Source organism: Scleropages formosus, chromosome 21 (genome assembly GCF_900964775.1).
Source record: "Scleropages formosus chromosome 21, fSclFor1.1, whole genome shotgun sequence".
Taxonomy (NCBI): Eukaryota; Metazoa; Chordata; class Actinopteri; order Osteoglossiformes; family Osteoglossidae; genus Scleropages; species Scleropages formosus.
Genome location: NC_041826.1, coordinates 13,087,218 through 13,104,841, shown reverse-complemented (window position 1 = coordinate 13,104,841; position 17,624 = coordinate 13,087,218). Strand labels below are relative to the sequence as shown.

Sequence of the window (17,624 nt, the reverse complement as noted above, 5' to 3'; positions counted from 1 at the left end):
AACGGCACGAATGAAGCAGGTGTTCACAATATCGTGCACAGTAGATGACGGCGACTGACCGCTTCCTCTGCTGCCCTACCCGCAGAACGAGGTGGTGACTTGTCACCGCAAGCCCTGCTCCCAGCAGTGCTCCCACCCGGTGCCCTCAGCAGGCTGCTGCCCATCCTGCGACTCCTGTCTCTACGAGGGTGTGACCTATGCTCACACGCAGACCTTCTCTTCAACTTCAGACCCGTGCCAGCGTTGCAGCTGTGTGCGAGGCAGTGTGGCCTGTGTCCCCGTTGTGTGCCCTCCTGCCCAATGTCCCAGGCCAGTCACCAAGCCTGACCAGTGCTGCCCCGAGTGCCAAGGTAGGGCTCCGCAAATTTGGTGTGGTACAAGTCTAAGAATCTCATGGGATGGGGCATGTTTGAGGGAAAAATGTGATGACTAGCATCATTCTGCCCCCTAACCCTGACGTTTCTGTATAATGTACGGTAAAATCTTTTACCCAGAGTAACTTTGTATAGTCAGGTGCTTTTACCGCTTTTGCTATACAGGTAGGTTACTGGGCCTCTGTGATGGGACTTTTGCATCATCTGGTCAGTGCTTCCAAATGTTTCATGAGAGAGCAAAGATATAAAGTAAATGATAGACATTGTTCTATGTAATTGGCAAGCTGAACAGGTGCTGTGTTGCATTTGGCCACAGCCACCTTTTGGACCGGTACTCATCAGCTGTTGGAAACTGAGAGAGGATGGAGGTAAACTGTAGAATGCCTCAGGCACAGTGCAAGAGAGATCTGGACACGTGTTTCTTCCAACAGTATGTTTGCACCAGGGGGTGGATTATGTAGATGGGTCCCACTGGCTGTCCCCTGCTGATCCCTGTCAAGAATGTACTTGTTTGGTAAGTGTTAAAAAAGGCTGACTTTCTCGTTAACGAAAATGTGCAATTAAAAATCAGTGTTCAGCGCAAGGACGGGAACCTTTGACGATGAGGAACTGTCTGCATGTGCATGTGCCTGTGCTGACACTTCCCGGTACGTCACCATCACTGTGTCTCTGTGTCCAACGTTGTCCAGCGGGGTGAGGCAAAGTGCTCCCAGGTGGTATGCGATGTCCCTTGCCGTGACCCAGCTCCAGTCTCAGGCCTGTGTTGCCCTCGGTGCCAGGATTGCCTGTTTGAGGGTGTGCTGTACTCCAATGGAGAGGACTTCACTCGGGACAGCTGTCGCAAGTGTACCTGCAGTGTAAGAGCCACAGCGAGTCTTGTTGCCATGGCAGCTGCCCATTGTCATTCTTAACTCTTATTGTGCATTATTCTTAGCTGCCTAGCCACAGCTGCGCTGCACATAAAGAATACTTTTTATTTTACTCTCCCTTCCTTTTCTCTCTTTAAATATCCATTTGCATTTAGCTGACACTTTTTCTCCGAACCAGCCTACAATGGTTTATCAATTTCCATGCAATTTCTACAAAAAAAGTAGTAATCTTTTTTTTTTTTTTACTTAATGCCAGATGGCATCTTCCACCTGTCCTTTCCTTTCCTTCAAAGTGATTGACAGAAGCAGAAGGTTGCCTTCAGGTGCTTTTTCACATATGCTTTCAGTACAAGTGCCCATTTTTAATAACTTCAGCATGAGGGTTTTCTATGAGATTATCGGCTCATCTGCATCAGGAATGTTTGGTAGCATAGTGGTTAAAGCTGCTGCCTTTGCACCCTAAGATTGCAGGTTCAATCCCCACCTTTGGTTGTACTACCCTTAAGCAAGGTACTTACTCTAAGTTGTTCCACTAACATTAGCCATCTGTATTAATGAGTGAATATTTGTAACCTTACCATTATAAGTTGCTTTGGAGGAAAGTGTTAAATACATGTAAATGGTTTGAGGGGAAAATGGTGTTGGAAGTGTAAGAATGGTTTCCCCTGTCAAAAATGATCATCAATGCCATACTCATTAGAGTAAGAAATGAGTCCTCTATTAAATCTTTTTCAGTTGCCTTTTTAAAAAAAAAAAGTCATTGTGATGACTGTGAATGATGGTTCACAAACATTTTGCCGGAATATGAAACAGAGTACAGTATACGCATGTATAACAAGCCCCAAGTTAATATATTGCAGAGACTTGTAGTTTCATGTTTCCTGAAGGCTTTTGAAGCAAATGGAAAGTACCTGTTTTGCTCACAATCATGAATGAGTCTCTAGGGATTGAGACCCACAGGCTTCCTGGGGTTTGGTCAGACGTCTTCCCTAGTAGGGTGGCATGTGAGCCTTTGGATGGTGAGATCCCTGCATGTCTTTCAGGGAGGAAACGTCCACTGCACAAGCATACCGTGTCCCAGTCTGGACTGCGTGCACCAAGTGACAGACCCCGCAATGTGCTGCCCCCGGTGTCGAGGTATAGCATTGATCACGCCCCCCTCACCCCAACAAGCCCTTCATTTCATACCATTGACTGAAAAGCAGTGTGTAAAACTGTTTTTCACCAGACCTTTGGCTCATTGCACCAATTGTGAAAATGAAAAGCAGCACAGTAAAAGTTCCCTCAGTGCACAAGTGATACACTGTTATGTACACTGACCCCCCCCCCCCCCCCCCCCCAAAGCTTGCTGGAAAGGGTGGAGGGTATCCGAACGAGACATGTGACGATGAGGAACGAATGAGAGGGAGCAGTTGCGATGTATCAGTTTTTATTTAAAAGCAAAGGCCCTCTTTTGGAAGGAGAGCCTGAATGTAACTAATAGGCGAAGCAAGACGGCTGGACACTGTGCTTCTTGGAGAGATGGAGGTCATAAGGAAGGATTGTGGGTCAGCTGTTCCTTCAGAGTGTGAGATAAGTGTGAAGGATGTTCATTTGTCATGGGAACAGCTGGTAGCGTAGTGCTTAGAGTTGCTTTCTTTGGAGCCAAAGGTCTCACGTTCGATTCCCACCTCTGGGCATAGCACCCTCGAGCAAGATGTTTACCCTTAAGTTGCTCCAGTAGAATTACTCAGCTGTATAAATGGGTAAATAATTGTATGTATCTTCACATTGTAGGTCACTTTGGGGAAAAAAGCATCAGATAAATGAGTAAATGTACATAGCAGTCTTTCATTCATTTAGCTGACACTTTTCTCAAAAGTGACTTCGTATGTTAAGTTTCAGTTATTTGCCCATACCCATTGTTACACATTTGTTGATGCAATTGGGTCATTTTTACTCGAGGTATTCAGGATAATAAGTGCCTTGCTCAGGGATACCGCAGATCCCAGCTCCAGCCGTGACAATACCTGTTGAATCCAGCACACATGTTTACACCACAGACAAAAATTATACAGTTATGTCAGTTTACCTGTGTATGACACCCCTTACATGTCGTTTTTGACTTGAGGTTGTTACTGGTGGGGTAATATGCATTTTATCACTAAGCTTCAGTTGCAGTTTCAGCATTTTCCTTTTTTTGTGAAGGAACAGAGAAAGAAAAAAAACCTTTGCACCCCCTTCTTAATGTTTCCAAAGTTGTACTTTTTAAAAAAAAATGGCTAATGTAAAAAGGTTCATTACAGTAAGAAAAAGTAGTTATTATGATTAGAATAACACCCAGATGGGATCTTTTGAACGCCAAGTCCTTAACAGGAAGTTTGAGACAACCTTTATTTGCAGTGCTATCATCTTTATAAAGACTACAGGGCAACCTTCCCCTCGAGAAGAATACTTATATTAACGTGTCATGTACAGCTCTTTCTGTTAGTGCTGGCATTAATCAATTTCCGTGCCATGCCCCCCATTCAGGGTGTATCTACAATGGAGTGGCACGTGACGAGGGCAGCACCTGGTTTGCCGATGCCATGCCATGCATGTCCTGCATGTGTGTGGATGGGGTGACCACCTGCTCAGAGGTTCACTGTGTGTCCCCCTGCCTAAACCAGGTCCACATTCCAGGGGAGTGTTGTCCAGTGTGCGCAGGTGAGCCTTCAAACATATACACATGCACACAAGAACCCACGATCCATCATGGGTTTCAGATCTGCATCACTTCCCCAGTGCAAGATGCTTTATTTTCTCAGAGAGTATGAATGTATGTTTTTTTTGGGCGTATCATAGACACCTAAACCATATTATTCTTGAGGAAAAGTCTAAATGTGGTGTTTACTGGTGCTCATAGTTTTTCATTGCACTAAACAAAGTAATACAGAAGTTTACTTTCAATCCCAGTGAAATGTCTTGAAGGTCATGTCTTTAATATGAGGAACCAGTTAACACTTCTCTGGCTCTTGACATGCAGATTGAAAATAGAGAGATGACCTTACTTTCAACCTTGGTCCCACAGTGGAGTCAGGCAGAGGTTAGAGGAGTACGTCTCAGTGCCTTGTCGGTGTTGTTGCTATGAAGTTCACACGCGCTGATTTACTCATATAAAAGTTTTAGGTAATCTAGGGTCGCTGTGTATACTTTCACAGGGCCTTGATTCTGGCAACACTGGTTCTCTCACCCTGTTTTTCCTCCTCCCCTCCATCCCCACAGACTGCATCTACGATAACCATGTGTATGGACCTGGGGATAGCTTCCACCTCTCGAACGACCCCTGTCAAGTTTGCACATGTGAGGTGGGTACAAAAAACCAAAAAGCAAATGCTACAAATAGCTCCAGCAAGTCACATCCCATAGCAGTCTCTGCCAAAATTAAGAGGAAGCTTGTTCTGTTCCAACTGCATACTCTAAGCCTTTCTGCACCCTATGTCACCATTCCATGAACCAAGTACTATGAATGTCACACAAATTCTGGAAATATTTTATTTTAGCACCATTTTTTATTCTAGTGACATCTTTTTTTGGATAGGGATTGAGCAGGTCTTTTGAAAAAATCTGTTTGCCAGTCAAGACCTGCTCAACCCCCATCCAAAAAACCGACCTGATCAACTCCTGAAGGCTGAGACAGGATATAATGAGCATCATCCTTAGGGTTAGGGGTTTAGGATTAGGGTTACAGTTAGAATCAGGTGTAGGGTTAGGGTTAGGGGGTTAGGGTTACAGTTAGAAAATTTCCTTACTCACTATGTCCCGTTGCAGGCCTTGGCTGAAGTTCTCTGTACACAAAGAGTGGAGAGGCTGGCCTCGTATTATTTTGTCACTGCTGAAGTTGTAATTATGATATCTGGATATCATGTGCTTTATTTTGGAGAGTAGCAGAAGACTGATGAACTAAGCAGTTCTAGTGCTGTGCAGGTACCCGAGCTGCATTCTTCAATCCAGAAATAATTTCTACCTTTAAGGGGTTTTCTTAATATCATTTCCATTGAATAATTTCCCCCACTCTTTGCTTTATTTTCATGTTAAGCATTTCCCTACTTAAGGTATTGTGCTTTGGTCCATATCTGTGTGTGCAGGTCATGTTCAACGGGGAGCAGCACCTACGCTGCTACAGGAAGCAGTGCCCAAGTCTGGTCGACTGTCCCAAGAATAACATCATTTTCTCTGGGCCGGACCCCTGCTGCCCTGTTTGTGCACGTCAGTACTCTGCACCCACCTGTTTTTAGACAGTGCGGTGCAGCGCTGTGCGTACTGTACGCAACCATCTTAGACATACTGGCTTCCATTCAAATGCTCAAGTGATATTTTTTCAGTGTGAGATTCATTGAAGACAATCTCTGCAAATACACTGTTGATTACAGGTTTAATCAATAGTTTTGAATATACTGTGTATGACTAGACAGTATATCTTTGCTTTAACTGAAAATACTCAGCTGGAAAAGAAGCACACTTTGTTTTTGTATATTTTTTTTGTAAAGAATACATATACCATTGAGAACTAACTATAGCATACCATGTGTACCACCATATACTGTATATAGGGTTAGGTGACTGTTATACCATTGCAACTGAGATATATACTCTTTGGAATGCAGTTTTTTGCAGTTTTTATTAGATTTTTTTTCTTACTAAATTCAAAAGCCAAAGTCTGGTTATTTCCTATATGAGCTGTGTTCAGAGGTGAATATAAGAATGTGGAGGAAAAGAAAATACTCTACAAGCGACTGGTAGGAACCAGACTGTGATGGAGTGAAACGAGCAACTTTTACTTGTTATTCCATTTGTAAAACCATCTGTTTCAGAGCCGCTGAGCAACTGTACCACAACCCTGATAGGCAATGAGGTTCATGCCACGGATGACCCCTGTTTTACCTGTCATTGCAAGGTATATTGGATGCATCCTTTACTCTTGGTTTGGCACTTTTTAGCTGTGTTTATTACAGCTTTCACTCACCTTTACTCCGATCAGACGTTCACTCACGTTTGCATTGTAGCAGTGAGTTTTGTGGAGAAGGATGCTTTGCTCAAGTGCTACAGCAATCCGTGTTACAATGAATAATTCAGTGAGCTGGAATGCCCCAAGAAAATAACTTTTGATTTCTCACTGAGAACAGTAGATGCCTGTGAATTGTCCTGCTTGGTGAGGCATATATACGCTGGGTCCTGAAGTTCTGAATATTTGAGTTATGCATTTTCAAAAATATGATTTGTTTATCTATAATTGTATGTTGTATATGTTTACCATTTTCACACAGTATATCTGATTTCTGCATTAATGTCAGCTATGATTTCATACCCATTCATTAGCTGGCAATAAAGAGCACACAAGAAGAGCTCCACAACTTTCACAGCTCATCCATAACAAGATGATGAACATTGCGTGTCATGGAACAATTCAGTCAGTGGTTGGCATTGAACAGGAATTACATACATAATTACATTATTATTTTATGTTATTACTGTTTTACTGAGTGTGTTGCTAATCAAGGACATTTGGTAGTGTAGTGGTTTGAGCTAGGGGGTGCGGTGGCGCAGTGGGTTGGACCGCAGTCCTGCTCTCCGGTGGGTCTGGGGTTCAAGTCCCGCTTGGGGTGCCTTGCGGCGGACTGGCGTCCCGTCCTGGGTGTGTCCCCTTCCCCCTCCGGCCTTACGCCCTGTGTTGCCGGGTAGGCTCCGGTTCCCCGTGACCCCGTAAGGGACAAGCGGTTCTGAAAATGTGTGTGTGTGTGTGTGTGTGGTTTGAGCTGCTGTCTTTGGACCCAAATGTTGCATGTTCAATTCTTGCCTCTGGCTGTAGTACCCTTAAGCAAAGTACTTACCCTAAATTGCTCCAGTTAAACTACTCAGCTGTGTAAATATCTTAGCATTGTAAGTTTCTTTGGAGAAAAGTGTTGGCTAAATTAATAAATGTGAAGCAAACAAGTGTGGCCAGATTATGATGAATGTTGTACATGTTGTTTCAAGTAAATAAAAGTCCTACACAGTGTTCCCTGCCTCATGCCCTTTTTCCATAATAGCCTCTGTAACACAGCAACCCTGCTTAGTATAAGTGGCTTTTGGTAATGGAATGAATAAGTAAAGTCTTAATGCCAATGCTGTTTTTCATTATAGCGTCATTTGAGCTTTTCAACACAAACTACATCAGGAATAAATTGAGGGATGTCTGTATTAAGCTTTTTTTTGTGATGTAATGCTTGGAATTACATAGAAACTGAGTTGCGAACAGACTTCCAGTCACAGTTGTAAGTTGAGAACCCAGTTGATATACATGCAGCACCGTTGGGTTTTGAGTTGTTTGGTCACTCCTGGAAATGAGCTTTGTTTTCTTTCCTTGGACAGGACCTGACGTGGACCTGTATCCACCAGGGCTGCTTACCCCTCAGCTGCCCTGCATCTGAACAGTTCACCCCAGAGGGATCCTGCTGCCCTGTCTGTGAAGGTAAATAGAGCTCAGAAATAAGTTACGATGGAATAAGGAATGCACGTTCTCCACAAGTTTAAAGAGATGAAATGCCACCCACTTCCAGTATGTCCATTTCAGTTAATCTGTGCCTCTGACAAATCCATATGTAGAATTTATGTTCCAAAGAACAATTTCAAAATAAATCAGGTGAAAAACATTGCGCAAGTCATTATCCTTCATGCTTTCAGTATACAGATAAGTCTTTGAATATTTAGCATGTTCTCCATTTATGTTCTGCAGAGTGTGTGATCGAGGGAGAGAACCGCCGTGTTGGGAATGGCGAGACTTGGATGGACAGTGTAGATGAGTGCATCACGTGCACTTGTAATGTAAGGCCCTTGCAAAGATGCCTAAATCATGGCCCCTGGTCCAGACCCATCTGCAGGTTCATTCGGTTATTGAACCGGGTTTCCTCAACATCAGTTTTACGGAAAACAAGGTTTTCCAAGGCAAGGCTGTCGATCTCTTTGTATGCTTTCATAGTTACTACAAGAGTCTTGTATTTTTTAGCTGGGCTACATTGAGTGCAACATTGAGGAGTGTGCTCAGATCACCTGCCAGGATGGTTTGGTGAAAATGAAGTCAGCTGGGAGGTGCTGCTATGAATGTCAAGGTACCAATGCACATGGACATTGAGCTTGTGACCTTGTTTCAGCTGCTCAATTTTACTGCAACCATTCAACCATTCAATCTGTTTGCACAAAACTGTATTATGGAAATGTTTAATTCATAGTGGAGCCAACTTTTACACAAAGCAAGTCACGATTTTGTTAGTTATTTAGAACAATATTTTGCTGGAGGTAAATGTAGGTTAAGCAGCTTGCTCAGTAGCATCACAACAGTGTCTGTCATAGGTCTGAACCAGCAAGGCTCATGTCGCATTCCCTTTCCCGTTGTCACTGGTCTCCCTACATGTTTATTATTAGTATTATTATTATTATTATTATTATTATTAGTAGTAGTAGTAGTAGTAGTAGTAGTATTAGTTTTAACTTATTATGTTGGTGTTATGATATCAATAATAATGTGTTTCTACATTCAAGAGTGTTGTTCCCCTTCTCAACACTGTATTAAATGTGTGTGTTTCAGACCCCAGCGTGTCGTGCATGTACGGGGGTGACGCATATCTGTCCAATGAACACTGGGAGGTGGACGAGTGCACCAGCTGCAGCTGCTTATCTGGAGAGGTGCACTGCCAGACTGAGCGCTGCCCGCAGGTGGCTTGTGCCTCGGTGGGTTCACATGCTCTCTCCAAACTTATGAGTATTTTATGGCGCAAGTACCTTGCTAAAAAGTTCAAAAACTTGGGACTGGATTCTTGGGGCTGGGAAGTGGCAATCTATATTCTTTGTCCCCCTATGTTTTTTTTAATTGAAACACACTGATTCGTTGAGTGACCGGGAGGGCGCGGTGGTGCAGTGGGTTGGACCGAGTCCTGCTCTCCGGTGTGTGTGGGGTTCAAGTCCCGTTTGGGGTGCCTTGCGACGGACTGACGTCCAGTCCTGGGTGTGTCCCCTCCCTCTCTGGTCTTATGCCCTGTGTTACCAGGTTAGGCTCCGGTTCCTTGCGACCCCATATGGGACAAGCGGTTCTAAAAATGTGTGTGTGATTCATTGAGTTATTTTCCTTACTATTAAAGGCCTTTCAAATATTGAATTAGCAATTTGTGTTTCTTAAATGGTTGTACATTTTTTTTCTAACAGTATTGTAACTTTTGTAACAATGTATTGTAAAAGAAGCTAGGTGACTGTACTTTCTGCTATGTGACAGAGAAGTGGAGCTGTAGTTTGTGTACTTTTAACCGCATTTTTATGGTTGCCTTGCAAAGAGAGAATACCCCAGGGTTCATCCAAGGATAAAAATATAGCAAAGAACTTTGTGGTACTTTACATGCTTGCACATGCTTTCCTGTTTTTTTATTTATTCCTTTTTTCTGTTTCAAATTTGAAAGGATGAGACCCCCGCTCTGATTCCGGGAATGTGCTGCCCGCACTGCATCCCACGACCAGCCACTTGTGTGGCATTTGGGGACCCCCACTATCGCACATTTGATGGGAAGATGATTCACTTTCAGGGAACTTGTACTTATGTGCTGACAGAAGACTGTGAAGGGGGGGACTTCAGGTAAACGAGGGTTGAACACTTGCCCATTATTTTTAGATCCTCTAACTGTGCTGAGTGGGACTAAGCACGGTAATAAGGCAGAAACATGCTGTCTTCCTAAAGGAAAATTACAATCACCAGCTGGAAATAAGTCACTTGCTGGAATATCTAAAGAAGGATGTTTTTCTTGCACTGTAGAACTGTGTTAGATACAAATTTTTTTGTCTCCAGTGATTTTGAGAGGCAGCTATGCAACCCTCTCTCATTGCATAGCTGCCTCTCCTAACAAATGTGATTTTGGGAATTCTCCTACAGTACCAGTCAAAAGTCTGAGTATTCTTGGGCAACCTGGCAATATTTGTATGATACGAACTAGACTGAAAAGTGAAAGCAAAGCAACCAAAAAGTGACCTGCATGTTTGGGAACTGCTGTGGAAGAGTTGGGAGGACATGTCTTGTCTTTACAGCTCATACAAGTACTTGTTAACTGAACGCTTTGTGAAAACATTACGGCAAATTTACTCAGACTATTCAGTGGTACTGTGTAACGTTGTACGTCTTCTGTAGCTGAATAAAATGATGCAAGCTGAAGTGCACGGGAAAAAAGCAAGCTCATTCTGTGCTCCGCAGCATCTATGCTACTAATGACAACCGCGGACGCAAAGGTGTGTCCTGGACCAAGGAGGTGACCATCTTCATCGGTGATGTTGTGGTCCAGCTTCTGCAGAACTGGGTTGTTATGGTAATACTTTAATTTATCTGATGTGTGCCTCTGAAGTGACTCACAATTATTCACCCATTTACACCTGGGTAATTTTTTTTTACTGTGGCAATTTAGGGTAAGTACCTTGCTCAGGGATTCTACAGCAGGAGGTAGGATTTGAACGTGCAACCTCTGAGTCAACCATACTACCTGCTGCGTTGCGTCAGGCATAAACTGCAGTTTTGCTGTCGATTTCTTACTTCTACACCATGCTATTCTCGTAAAGCCCATTTTAACAGAGTGCAGAGAGAACAAAGTCTCTGTTTTTCTTTTCAACAGGTTGATTATCAGACCGTGGATTTACCATTCCTCAGAGAGCCATACATCTACGTGGAGCGCAAAACAAATACTGTTCTGCTGAATACCAACATTGGAGTGAAGGTGTTTTATTTAATATTTAAGTTAACATTGCTCTACATACACTCTTTCTAGCTAATTTGAAGGCAGCTTGAGGCTTAATAAAATGATGTGTACATTTCCTTACAAATAGCTTATATCTCCTATTGGTTTAGATGCCGTTTGACATGATTTGCAGTAAATACTGATCTCAAAGGCTAAGCTTCCTACCATCTTATGGTGATGCAAACCTACGTGACACATGGTACGCACTCTTGTCTTAGGTGTTGTGGAATGGCAAGTCCCACCTCGAGGTCAGCGTTCCGGGGACCTACAAGAACAACATGTGTGGCCTCTGTGGCAACTTTAACAACTACCCCCAGGATGACATGAGGATCCGCACTGGTCAGATTGTGCAGAGTGAGGCGGCGTTCGGCAATAGCTGGAAGGTAGGGTTCCTGGATGGCACTGGGAAGAACGCAGTTATATGACCCCCGGAACATATGGCAAAATAATGAAAGTAGTTCAAAACCAGACCACAAATGCCAAATTGAAGATTGATTGATGTGTAGTGAAAGTGGGACTCTGAACATGTTTAAGCTCCTTTTTATGAATATACAGTGTTTTTCAGGTTGTTGTAGTTCATATTTATATAACTTATAGATACAGTTTCTTCAAAAAATCAGTTTGTAGCGCAGTCTTCTTGTTCTCGTATGTTATTAAACTTTGAATTTAGCTAATTCTACCCTTAAATCCTGAAATAAAGAAGTAAAGCAGTTAAAAAGTTTTTTAGATAGAAAATTTCTCATCAAAAAATGGTATCTCTACCAGGTTCAGAGCAAGAATGGGACCCGCACAGAGTGCCATGATGCTCATGATGTGGACCCCTGCAAGGAGGCTGGCTACTCGACCCGCAAGGCAGCCAATGCCCGATGCGGTGTCCTCAAGTCAGAGGCCTTCGAGCACTGTCACCGGGTAGTCCCACCTGAAATGTTTTTTGCCTCCTGTGTGTACGACCTGTGCGCCTGTGGCTCCAACGTAGATGACTGCCTGTGTGACTCCCTGGAAGCGTATGCCTCTGAGTGCCGGGAGGCTGGTGTGATCCTGCAGTGGAGATCTCCAGGACTCTGTGGTAGGTCTCGTCTCGGCCCAGTAGCTTCGCCATTTGTTCAGCTTACAGTGGTGAAAGCATTGTACAATTATAATTCCGTAGGTAATAAATTAATTGTATGATTAGCACAGTGTATGCAGTATGGTGCTGGATCTGTTATAGAACTTCTGGCATAAAGCAGCTTCTGGATAACTATTAGATCCATGGTTCTTTCAGAACAAAGGATGCCCTACAGCTAGAGTAAGTTGAATTTGTGTTCAAAAGCAAAGAACTTGTCACAATATGATTATTTCTTCAGTATAGGCCAGTAAATACAGAACCCTGCATAATATGTCAGTAGCTAAAATACTTTTAGATTTAAGGAAACACTGTAGTGAGCCAGATGTGTAGTGGAAGACAACAAAATGTGCAATTAAAGCTGTGAAAAATTAATTGGGACAGCGTGTAGTGTAGTGGTTAGAGCTATTGCCTTTGGACTCGCAGGTTTGAGCCTCACCTCCTGCTGTAGTACCCTTGAGCAAGGTACTTACCCTAACTTGCTCCAATAAAAAAAAGAAACTTATCCAGCTGTATAAATGGGTAATAATTATAACCTCAACACTGTAAGTTGCTTTGGAGAAAAGCATCAGCTAATTAATAAATGTAACTGTAATTGCCCCTTCATAGTCAGTAACTGCTTACATCACTTTTAGCTGCAAAAACTGCAACTGATTGCTTTGTGTAGCTATTGACAGAGACTTTGCATTGCTGTAGGGGAATTTTGGCCCATTCTTCCAAGGAGACCTGCTTTAATTAAGTTGATTCAAGAATTAATTAATAGTGGAATTCGAGTCAGCAGTTTGAATACAGTCAGGCCCAATTTTTCCCAGCTCTGTCCGTTGTAACTTTAAATGGCTATTTTCAGGTACGGGAATTAGAATGGAACTATATTTACATTCAGGGGGGCGCGGTGGCGGAGTGGGTTGGACTGGGTCCTGCTCTCCGGTGGGTCTGGGGTTCGAGTCCCGCTTGGGGTGCCTTGCGACGGACTGGCGTCCCCTCCCCCTCCAGCCTTACGCCCTGTGTTGCTGGGTTAGGCTCCGCCTCCCCAGGACACTGTATGGGACAAGCAGTTCAGACAGTGTGTGTATATTTACATTCATTCATTTAGCTGATGCTTTTCTCCAAAGTGACACAATTTTAAGCTGCCTACAATTATTTATGTATTTATACATCTGCATCATACTTGCGAGAAGAACAGTGAAGAAGGTTGTATGTGAATTCAAAATGTACCTCCTTTTTCTCTTTTCCTCAGCGGTGGGCTGCCCATTGGACCGTGGCTTTGTCTTTGATGAGTGCGGACCCCCGTGTCCCAAGACGTGTTTCAACAAAGATGTGCCATTGGGGATTCTAGAGGCACACTGCTTCAAGCCCTGCGTGCCTGGATGCCAGTGCCCTGCTGGCCTGGTGGAGCATGAGTCCCACTGCATTGCCCCGGAGGCCTGCCCCAGGGTCATCTATGGCAGCTCCTGAGTGACGGACTTGACCCACACTTGCAAATGGCAGAGAAAGCTGCTGGGGTCAATCACACCCTTCTACAGTTGTTTCAGCCACTCACATTAAAGTTGTGATGGAAAGTTAGACAAAGCACAACAGAAATAGCCAGTTTTTGTGTCCTACTTACTTGCGGAGTTGATTCTCAGCTCCCACTGGAGTACCGTGCTGAAGAGACCTTACTGCTGCAGAAACGGGAAATAGGTATCTGGAATGTGAATCCATCTATTTCTGCCTGACGAGGTGCTGACATCCATGACAACGTCAGTAAGGAAAAAGAATTCGTAGGAAGACTGCTTACTGTGATGATATGTCCTGTCACCTTCTGCAGAAGTTCCTTTGTTTGCTGGATACTGAAGGTTTGAACATCCACATGCGCAGTATGGCTTTCCGCTTTCACTCTGAAGGTTTCTTGGTACATATAGTTCTTCATATTTTAATTCAGCTTGAGATAAAACCTTGAGCGATTCGTAACACAAGGACAAAAACTGCAATATTAAGAAAATTTAATCATCTATCATTGTTCTCTGTCCAAATTGTAGTCCAGCGAATTATGATGTGGAGTAAATGTTCGAAATCAGAAGAAAATTCATCCCTTCTATCGATCATATAGTTTTTGGAAAGGAACATACTGTATGTGGTATATACACCACAACAGCCAAGTATTATTACTGAATTAATAAAACTAAAGGAAATACAGGTAACACAAATCCTAATAAATTTCAGATGCATTGCTGAGAAGACTCATCTTCCAATTAATTTAAGAGCATTTGAATTTATTAAATCCCTCTTACTTTTATGTTAATATCCCAGGTCTTCATTGGTTACTAAAACCAAATAAAACCAAAACCCAAAAATAAATACTGGTAAAACCAAAATCCGATTTCCAAAACAAAAGGCATTGTATATTGTATGCTGCTGCAACCAAACAGAATTTTCCTCTGGGATTAATAATTTCATTTAATTCAATTCAGTTCAGTTTAACAGAGAGCCAGAACTGTGTCAGTCCCCCATACTCCGTGAGAGAACCTGCCAACAACCACTTTATTTACAGGTGCCAGCCACTCAAGGAATGTACCTCAAAACTCCTCAGTAAACAGCACTAATTGCATGTTCCATCCAGAGCCCCTCCAGATGTAGAAGGTGCATATGTAGAACATTCAGAAACCAGAATAAGAATACAGCAGGAAGAAATTCAGTTTTACCAAATACCACCCTCAGCCTTTCAGATTTGCCGGGCGGCCAAACTGGAGAACCGTCTCTTTGCGTAGATGTCTGAATCGGCTGGGAAAGAGAAGTCACGGCAGATCTTCCGTACTTCCGCTCTCGCAATCTCAGAGAAATCTTCTTTGTATGATTTTAACCAGTAGGTTGGGGCGGAATCACAGATGGGAATCTTTAAATGGGATCTTGTGTTTCTTCACTGCGGTTTTCGCAACAGCTTTTTTTTTTTTTGAGTTGCAGAAATGGAACCAAAATGCTACTTTGATGGACATTTGGGTCGGAAGTACAACCAGGTAGGCAGATTGGCCATCGGTTCCTCCCAGGAATGTAGTTTGTCCTGCAGAAATTGTTTGAGAAGAATGATTTCTTTGGCATTTTCAGGTACTCACAACTGTCACATTGTTACTATGGTTACTGTATTCCACTTTTCACTCCATTGATCCAGCTTGTGATTCATTTGAGTCCTCCAGAGGACAAACCAAGCGTTCAGTCCCAACAACAAAAGCTTCAAAACTATTTAAGTTTTATTTTCATAGTTGCAATGCATGAGGAGAGTTTCTTTAGATTTCCCAGCTTTGCGAACCCAGCATCATTATAGCTCATTTGGTCAGAAATCCTTCTTTGTTTGCATGGTCTGTATCAATCTTTTCTCTGTGGGCTCTGTTTTACTTCCATTTCATTTGGAAATTCTCATCCTATTTAGTGTTCAGTAAAACAATGTCACATGCATCCATGATATAACATCTCATATATACAGTATTTGCAAACAATAATCGAACCCCAGAATTTTCAGTATCAGACCAACACATGAGAGAAGTAGAAGACTGAGCTGAATTATGTGAAGTTATAGGGTGCAGTACTTTGAACAAGTTAAATGACTGGACAATTACATTTGTGCATTTGAGTTGTATAATTTCTAATACAGTAAAACAATATAATCATGCAGGGCATTGCAGTTAGAACCACATCTACTGGCAGTTAACAGCATTGACTGCTCTCCCTTTCCTTCCAAAACCTGACATAATTTCATATTTTGAGACTGTGACTTCTTTAGCCGTGCTTAACTTAATCAGTAAAGTGTGATATAGACACTACTTGAGACTCATAGACCATCTAAGATTGATACATGGTTTTGTTTGTCATGAAACACAGTTTTTTTTTTTTAACTGTTTTAAAACCAGTAACTTTTTGAGACGTGTAGTTCCAGCTTTCAGGATCTGGATTGTGTGGTCTTCTCTTCAGGGTTTTGTGAAATCAGACAATAGAAGTGAGTGAGATCTTTGGGTTTCTTGGCTTCCAAGCTGGATGCACCTTTCAACACACTGATATTAAATAAGGTCGTTAAGGACCAGATTTCTCAAATCTTTGTTTCAGTCAAAATTCTTACAGAAAAAAAAATAATTTTCTTGTTTTACTGTTTGTTGCACTTGGTAGATTTCTCTGTAATTTTCATTTACTCTATAATTTATTACATTGAGATGTATTTATTTCAAATGAAACCGGTGCAAGTTTTGCGCTTGTGCAAAGGCTTGTCAAGTCATCCCAAAGATTGCAGAAATTTCCTTGTGGAAAAAGTGCTTTGAGAACATCTGTGTGTCTAGAATTGTCAGTCACCATGGACAAGAGAATCAGCTCAATACAAGTTAATTATGTGTGTTGATTTTCATATCTTAGTCTTACACAGTCATTAAACACAGAGCATCCCTCTTCATCAGTATTTTTAAGTAGCAAAGAAAACTTAAAATGAAATATGAAACCATTTATCTTGGACTGATGTAATGCAGGTGTAATGCAATGATGTCTGTAAAGTTTAAAAGGTTTGATTTTTTTTTTGTGAATTTTTATCTTTTAAAAATGCATTTTTTGTGGTACACATATATGTCTAGTATTAAGTGTTCACTGACATTTTTAAATTAATTTTTAAGGTCATTTTACAGTGTGTATTTTTGTGATATCGTTATTATAAAGGTTTTTCTTCTATGTAATTTGTTTCAGGTTAAGTATCCGTTAAATTTTTCTGTGTTTATCGCAATGTATATTGAATTTAAGTTCATAAAAATAATAAAATCAAATCATACTCAATATTATGGATAACACTACTACACAGCTCAAACTGAAAGGCTTTAATCTATTTTCTTATTGTTCTCCACCCTTTACAGAATCAGTGTTTAAAATGGTTAGCTTCTTACAATATTATGGCACAGGTTAATAAAGATACTGCAGGTAAGACAATGAAATCAAAAATGACTTGTTCTTGTTAGTCAACAGCTCCTGTGCAGTGCTGCAGGACCTTTCGAACATATCTCTTCTAATAACTGTCCATGGACAGTCGTGACAGATGAAAATGAGCTCAGTTGTTGAGGGTACTTATGGCTTTTTCAAATCGTACATTCTGTACATTCTCCTCACTTGGTTAATTAGGAGATATCCTCAGTAATTCATCTGTATTTTTTTTTTTTTTTACTGTTTTCTTTCCTGCTCCCAGAACCCAGAACTCATCATTATTCAGCATTTGATAGAAACAAACTAAGTCAGTAACAAAGCTGTCAATTCATTTTTCTGTTAAGCCACACTTTGATTAAATTTTTTTTTTTCCATGGATCAGAATGGATTACCAGCTCACAAAGGTGTCTGGCTCTACACTCTCTCCAACTTGACAGGTAAAAATTTCTCCATTAATTATTTCTGACTATTAAAATCTTTATTCAGTAAATAACTCCTAAAAACTGTAATGCCAATGATAAATACCCATCTTTCATAATTCTCTTACCAGAGGTTATGATTAACTTATTCATGGCAAACAAAAGTTAAGTTTAAC

At 41.8% G+C, this 17,624-nt stretch overlaps 1 protein-coding gene across 1 annotated transcript in view; it reads left to right on the top strand.

Moving 5' to 3' along the window:
- Positions 1 to 16,569, top strand: part of kcp (kielin cysteine rich BMP regulator) — a 71,365-nt gene extending 54,796 nt beyond the window's left edge. Inside the window, exons 35-52 of the mRNA XM_018726294.2 lie at positions 86 to 350; positions 806 to 888; positions 1,064 to 1,231; positions 2,287 to 2,380; positions 3,755 to 3,928; positions 4,487 to 4,569; positions 5,350 to 5,470; positions 6,076 to 6,158; positions 7,613 to 7,712; positions 7,977 to 8,065; positions 8,247 to 8,349; positions 8,826 to 8,968; positions 9,688 to 9,860; positions 10,470 to 10,581; positions 10,882 to 10,983; positions 11,223 to 11,387; positions 11,770 to 12,070; positions 13,344 to 16,569. Coding sequence (XP_018581810.2) covers positions 86 to 350; positions 806 to 888; positions 1,064 to 1,231; positions 2,287 to 2,380; positions 3,755 to 3,928; positions 4,487 to 4,569; positions 5,350 to 5,470; positions 6,076 to 6,158; positions 7,613 to 7,712; positions 7,977 to 8,065; positions 8,247 to 8,349; positions 8,826 to 8,968; positions 9,688 to 9,860; positions 10,470 to 10,581; positions 10,882 to 10,983; positions 11,223 to 11,387; positions 11,770 to 12,070; positions 13,344 to 13,561 — 2,577 coding nt within the window. The 3' untranslated portion in view covers positions 13,562 to 16,569. The remainder of the gene's footprint in view (positions 1 to 85; positions 351 to 805; positions 889 to 1,063; positions 1,232 to 2,286; positions 2,381 to 3,754; positions 3,929 to 4,486; positions 4,570 to 5,349; positions 5,471 to 6,075; positions 6,159 to 7,612; positions 7,713 to 7,976; positions 8,066 to 8,246; positions 8,350 to 8,825; positions 8,969 to 9,687; positions 9,861 to 10,469; positions 10,582 to 10,881; positions 10,984 to 11,222; positions 11,388 to 11,769; positions 12,071 to 13,343) is intronic.
- Positions 16,570 to 17,624: the final 1,055 nt, after the last annotated feature.